Here is a 7,500-nt window from a genome sequence, read left to right as displayed (position 1 = left end):
ACTGATGAGAGGCAGGCGGTGCATGCAAGCAAGCGCGAGACAGCGAAAGACAGAGACAGAGAGCGAGCGTGAGACAGAGAGAGCGAGCGGGATGTGAGTAGGAGGCAACAAAAACAAAAACAAACACCACGTGGCCGAAAGAGAGAGCCTCCAGTGACGCAAGTGACCGGAAATGAGTAACCGACACCCGCTGACCGAACGTGGAAGAGAGAGAGAGAGAGAGAGAGAGAGAGAGAGAGAGAGAGAGAGAGAGAGAGAGAGAGAGAGAGAGAGAGAGAGAGAGAGGGGGGGGGGTGAGATCCAATATAAGCAATAATAAATAATGAATGTTGTACAGTAACAGATAAATACAAGGTATATATATATAAATATAAATATATGTGTATACATATTACACATATATGTGTATGTATATATATATAAATTTATTCATTATATATATTATATATATATTATGTATATATAAATATGTATGTATATATGTATATATACACATTATGTATATATATACATATTTATCATATATATATATATATATATATATATATTTATATGTGTGTGCGTGTGTGTATGTGTAAAGTATATATATGCATATATATATATATATATATATATATATGTCTGTTTATATATGTATATATTTATTATTTCATTTATACATAGACATACACACGTATATATATTAATACACACAGACACACACACACACACACACACATATATGTTTGTGTGTACGTATATATATATATATATATATACACATATACATATACTTACATGTGTGTATATATGTATGTATATATATACATACAAAGGTATATATATATATATATATATATATATATATATATATGTATGTATATATGTACATACATGTGTATATATATGTATGTATATATATACACGATATATACACGCACGTGTTTGTATACATATTCATATATACATATCAGTATGTGTGTGTGCATTTGTGTACATGTGTGTGTATATGCGTGTTTGCGTGAGTGCTCACTCATACAGGGTAAGAGAGAGAGAGAGAGAGAGAGAGAGAGAGAGAGAGAGAGAGAGAGAGAGAGAGAGAGAGAGAGAGAGAGAGAGAGAGACAGAGAGACAGAGAGAGAGAGAGAGAGAGAGAGAGAGAGAGAGAGAGAGAAATAAGGGAGAGCCAAAAAGCAAAACCACTTTGCGAGATATGCACGTATGCCCCACACACATGCACGCAGGCAATCACAAGTGCATGCTCACATAGACGCATACGCTGCCTAGCTGAGATCGAACAACAGTTGATCAAGCCCAAGAGAACCACAAGAAAACATTCCGCTTGTGTGAATCACTCTGCCCCCTCCCCCCTGCTCCCCCCACACCCCCCGATGACCCCCTCCCCTCCTCTCCTCTCTCCGAGCACACTTCCATAGTAAAGAGAGGAAGAGAGAAGAGAAAATAAAATTTATAAAAAAAGAAAAGAAAAAGAAAAAAGAAAAAGAAAAGTCGTAGCATAGTTTTCGCCACAGGCTTTCCTGCGAATGAATTAGTGAGCGGCCAAGGAGTTAAATGAATGAATGAACAAGTGGTATAAACAGTTCTTCCTCCTCCTCTAACCCCCTATCCTCCCCCCCCCCCTTCATCACACACTATCCTCCCCCCTACCCCCCCTTTCCTAGACGCTGGAGTGGGTGTGTGTAAGTAATTGATGTGGTGATTATGTCAGCGCTGATTTATAGTCCGTGCGAGTCGTGAGATGTGGCAGTTTTGTTGGCAACGATGCACTATTGACTGCGCCTTATGTTTGCTTGTGTGTGAATGCTTGGAGATAGTCAAGAAGAGAGAGAGAGAGAGTGGAATGGAAGGAGGGAGGGAGAGAGGAAGAGAGGTGGGGGAGGGGGAGGGGGAGAGGAAGTGGGGGAGAGAATGGAAGAGTTTGATAGATAAATCATTTGATAGATAAATCTTGAGAGAGAGAGAGAGAGGGAGGGAGGGAGGGAGGGAGGGAGGGAGGGAGGGAGGGAGGGAGGGAGGGAGGGAGAGAGAGAGAGAGAGAAAATGGAAGAGATATATAGACAGATAGATAGATATAAATAAATCGAGAGAGAGAGAGAGAGAGAGAGAGAGAGAGAGAGGGAGAGAGAGAGAGAGAGAGAGAGAGAGAGAGAGAGAGAGAGAGAGAGAGAGAGAGAGAGAGAGAGAGAGAGAGAGAGAGAGAGAGAGAGAGAAAAAAAAAACTTAGGGAGAAAATCGACATAACAGCACAGACAGCATATATTTACGCGATGTACCATATCACACCGAGAACTGTAACTGCCAAAAACAACCGTGAATCAGAATCACAGTCCAAACAACTCATCCGAAACCATTAATAACGAAACAAGAGCGGTAGACAAGCCAAGTGGAGAGCAGACGTCCGCGCCGGGATCTGCCTTGGCCCGGGGCGGCAGAGGACCTACCTGCCAGCCATTCCCCCGGCGTTTATTGACAATTTATTTAACGTTTAACTCTTCAGATTGAATCTATTAGGAGTGAATGTTTGCTAGTTCAGGCGTCTAAAGAGTCTTCAGCTTTAGCACCTTGTGTTGTGTTTAAGATTTTTCTTGTTGTAGTCTTGGTTCACACAGGAAAATGAATTTATCCAGAGCCTCATGAATCAGCCAAAGTACCTCGTTCGTCGAAAATGATCATTGCTGTCAGTTAACAAGGCGATAAAAAATCACTAAAGATAAAAAGGAAAAATTTCCCAGGGAATATAAGGTTAAAATATGATCCTGTTTGCTTCCCGGGCCTTCCTCGGCTATGGAGAGGGTCCATCAAGGACAAAAATAGCTGCGAGAACTCCGCTAACGGGGCCAGATGGCTGCAATACATTATCAACTGGCGAAATACGTCATGAGAGGGAGCGAGATTATAGTTCCTTACCGCCGACTTTCTTATCATGCAAAGTCCTGAGCCTCTGTGTGCTACGCAATGTCCTGTAATGGTAGGGTTTAACGGCAGCGCACCCCGATCCCTGCCCTTGTCCAATACTTGTAAACACTGTTAATGAGACGAGTCCTAATACAACGCTCCCCTAACGAGACTCAGCGACCTTGAAGCAGTTCTAAGATGTAATAGTTTCTAGACAAGTAGTCGTGGCTATATATAGTGCACGGGAATGAGTGTAAATAGAGAGAGAAAGAGAGGGCCGGCCAGGGGATGAGGGGTGGGCGGAGGAGGAGTTAGCGGTGGCGGTGGTAGCATAAGGAAAGGGTTGAGCGACGGTTGACATCTTGTTCAACCTCATGTGTGGAGTGTCGTGTTGTCATTACAGTCACATGGGTCACCCTGGAGACGAGCGACTCCCAGGACCCCGTTTTCTTTTTCTCGCCGATGTTACTTTGTTCGTTTTCGTCAGGCCATCGCGAGCTCTGCCTGTCACTTTCGCTTTCTTTTCCTTTCTTGCTTCTCTTGCATATCCTTTCTTCCTTTTTGATCCTCATTCTCTTCTTCACTCTTCTCCTTATTCTCTATCTCCTTCTCCTTCTCTTCCCTCATGCTACGTGCGACTCCAGATGTTATCTCATACCCGCTAACCGAGCTGTCTTGTGTTGCTATATTGCATTTATCACAATAATTAATGCGCTTTATTTGCCTTCATTAGCAAGCACGCTCACCCTGAGGAAGAGTGACACCCTCGTCAAGACCTCAGGTGGATACTCAAGTCGAATCCAAACATAAACAGAGGGGAATGTTGATGGCAGAAAAAAAAACAAGAGTATATAGCCACTAAGCAACTTGCGCCGTCTTTTTCTTGCAACCTTGATCGCTGCCTGCCGAGTGTTTATTTGTTTTCCGTCTTCGAATGCACGTCGTTTCTCCGGCGATTAATCACGGTCAGTTGCGTCCATCCATCACAGGAATTCCAGATGCTTGACAGAGTTAAGTGGCAATTACGCCGGCAAACCATCGCAATCGATATCAATTTGACAACTGGCAATTAACCGCCAATTCACGGTCGGCGACATACTTGCATATCCTGTTTTGGTGAACGAAAAAAAAAGGAAAAAAAGGGAAAAACATGAGGAAGTTCGCTGTTATGAGGAGAGTAGAATGTTTATGAACATCCGCGCTCTTTAATGACAGGAATTGAGGACGAAAGGCTAATCCTGCAAATACGAAAGGAAAACAGCTGTCAAGTGGCCGGGCGAGTCGCTTTGAAGGCCGGAAAGGAGGACTTGTTTCTAATAGTAAATGGATGTAAGGATTCCAACTCAAGTGTGTGAATGTAGAGATAGAGATGTTAAAAAGATGCTAATGAGCGAGCGTTACATTTGAATATAGGCGTAGTGATACAAAGAAACGTGGATTAAATAATAGGTGAAAGTGTAAGTATAAGTAGGATAAACACAAGCAGACGAGCGCACGCCCACGTGCACACACTCCCACACATACGCGCGCGCTTACGCACGCACATACACACACGCACACATGTATGAATACGTGTGTTTTTCCTATAAGTATATATGCATGTGTATATATTTATAGGTGTTTATATGTATATGTATATATATGAATATATATATATATGAATATATGTGTATGTACATATGCATATATATGTATATATGTAATATAAATATATATGGTACATATATGTGTATATATGTATATTTATATATGTATGTATTTATTGGTTTTATATATATATATAGTATATAGTATAACATAATCTATATACATCTGTGTGTGCATAATTTCATCCTTACATAGATCACATCCCATATATGTACCCGTGTCTGTAGTTCGTATGCACAGCACACATACGTCGCACCTCCGGCCTGGCAAGTCACACCTTCCCATTCGCAATTGTAATCAAATAAATCAGATCTCGCTTAGTTTGCAGGGCATTATCCCGGCACTAAACAGGCCATTACGAACAGTTAACTACCCTAATTGTGCCGTTAGTGTCCCTCGCCAGATCCCGCCTCCATGAAGACGTCTCAGGCTTTCTTGCAAGCACAAAAAAAAAAAAAAAAAAATAAAGAAAGGAGAGAGATAGAAAAAAAAGAAGTAGGACGATGCATAGAAAAAAAAAACAAAAAAACTTGGCAACTATTTTACGTTAACCTCTTGACGTGCTCACAAGCTCGGCGTTTATTTGTTTTATTCCAGTAAAAATATTCTGTGACTGAAGTGTTGAGGACTATCAATTAAAGGTTTGAGGAGGACTTTTTCTTCTATTTTTCTTCTTTTTTCTTTTGTTCCTATCCGTGCAATATCGGTTTCGTTGAGGCGAGAAAGCGGGAAAGAGAGTAGATTTTCATGACATTTCGAGTATAAAGAAGCAAACTTTGGCCTGACAGGAGCATCCGAGAGCGTCCATAAAACGGCCACCAGAGGCGTATCTCAAATGATCACAATTTTTCGTTCACCTCTTAATTTTCGTTCATTACTTCATGGTTAGTAGCCTTTGCATTTCGTTTCCTCTTTTTCTTATTCTCCTTTCCTTAATATCCTTTCCTCATAATGGCGCATATGATTTATTTTACCGCCTTTGTCTCCTTGTAGACGTTAATTTCTTCCAGAATGAATACGTTAAAGAAAACGAGGGAAGTTGACAGTTGTAACTGTATTTTTCAAACTACGCCGTCAGATGCGCGGTTGACTTTTCCTAATGCATAAGGTCTTGCTTTTTTAAACTCTCCTCCCTCAACTATGTAAAACCCAGTTAAAATCACCCTCTGACCTTTACTGCATTTTACGAGGTAATGATCGCAGTATATTATATACGATTTAATTTACATCGCTTTGAATTCGCCGGAGTGTTGTGGTGGACAGTTGAGATTTATGAAATTTTGTTATGTTATTTCTCGCGATAATTTATCAGCAAGTGTTAAGAATACGGAGCTTATTAATTCTTATCACTATTAATAATCTCTCTGCCTGTAACCAAGGCATCTGCTGAGAACAGCTGTCGCCGAAAGAAAGCGGAAATAGTAACCGAGATAAGTGATAAGTTTTGGAAAAAAAATGTGCAGAAAATATGACACGCGGCCGTAGGGTCTGTAGGCACCGTTTTTCCTGTGGTTTGTGAATATCGCAAAAAATCTTTGTGGGGTGTTTTTTTATGTGCTTTTGTGTGTTCTCCTTCCTGCCTTATTGAAGCTTGTAATTCCATAGTTCTTAAGATGTGAGGAAATTGACAGTTATTTCCATTTAGCTTAAGAGGTACAGATTACATATCTGCAGATGGTAATTTACCGTATTTTTATATTGTATTTATTTATAAGCATTTTCTTTAAAAAAAACTATTCATGTACTATTATTTAATATTCCTCACTTCTTGTTGGGGAAAGGCGTTGTTTTAAGTGATGATATATTTGTTTTTTAAGAGTAAACTGTGAATAGCATAAAACCCATGCCTTCCTCGTATAGATGTGACCAACCCTTGGCTCTCTTACAGCGCATCGGCCGCCCTTCCCCGTCTCACATCCAGGTAAAGTCCCGAGTACAACCTCAACGTAAACTTTAACCTCCTCCACAAGCGTCTCATTGGTGCAATAACCTCTGGGTGTAATGATATATTGTGCTTTCCCTCACTTCTCATGTTCCTTTACATATGGCTTCTGATCAACGGGGTTTGATGCTGTTTTTTTTTTTTTTTCTTCTCTTGTTCACTCACTAGTTCAGTCTGCGCACACACGCACGCACACATATACATGTATATCCTTCTATATTCAACTGATGATGCAAGAGAGAGTTTAAGGAACTGCAGGTCCCACCAGACACTCTCACTGACACTCTTAACTATAAACTGGCCGGGGGAGGAGAGTCAGGCGGGATGGAGGGAGGGAGTGAAGAAAGGGACGGAGGGAGGGAGTGGAGGGGCGAAGGAGGGAACGTCCTTTCGTGACGCCTCCTTGCTGCAGCCCTGGCGTCACTAGGATCGGGTTGAGGAACGTGTCTCGCCAGCATCTCGACCACTTGACGGCAGCGGGGTGTACCGAAAGTAGCTTTGTGGATACGACTGAAGCAAGCAGTGGATACGCCTTGTGTTTACATTGCTGAATGTATTTTTAGATCCTGTGATATCCTTTTACCCCCTTTGTTTCTTTTAGTTTCCCCTCTTACTCCGTCTCTCCCTTTCCTGTCTCTCCCTCGCTCTCTCCTGTCCTTAGAGATCTCTTATGCACATGCTTTGCCTTTGCTGGTGCCTTGCCTGGGACTAAGATGCTGTCTAACCGGCTCCTGCTCGTGTTTATGCTCTGAGTCCAGCAATGATCCTTGCTGATGAACAAAGTTAATTTGATGATATCATCGTAACGTAAAATTTGATATCCTGATGCCGGGCTTTTAAAATTCTTTTTTTATATAACTGAGATAGGTAGATAGATTGAAGTATATATGCAGCGTGTGGTTCTGTATATGTGTATACAATGTGTGTGTGTGTGTGTGTATATATATGTATATATATATATATATGCATATATACATATATATTTATATGTATTATATATATATATATATATTTAC

General features: G+C 41.0%; 1 protein-coding gene across 2 annotated transcripts in view; it reads left to right on the top strand.

Annotated features, from left to right (window-relative positions):
• LOC125047689 (homeobox protein abdominal-B-like) overlaps positions 1-7,500 on the top strand; it is a 72,621-nt gene that overhangs the window by 8,082 nt on the left and 57,039 nt on the right. For both annotated transcript variants that reach the window (XM_047646050.1, XM_047646049.1), the window contains exon 2: positions 6,431-6,463. In XM_047646050.1, the coding sequence (XP_047502006.1) occupies positions 6,431-6,463 (33 nt within the window). The remainder of the gene's footprint in view (positions 1-6,430; positions 6,464-7,500) is intronic.

The sequence above is a fragment of the Penaeus chinensis genome, chromosome 41 (genome assembly GCF_019202785.1).
Source record: "Penaeus chinensis breed Huanghai No. 1 chromosome 41, ASM1920278v2, whole genome shotgun sequence".
NCBI classification, from domain to species: domain Eukaryota; kingdom Metazoa; phylum Arthropoda; class Malacostraca; order Decapoda; family Penaeidae; genus Penaeus; species Penaeus chinensis.
This window is presented reverse-complemented; position numbering and strand designations above follow the sequence as displayed.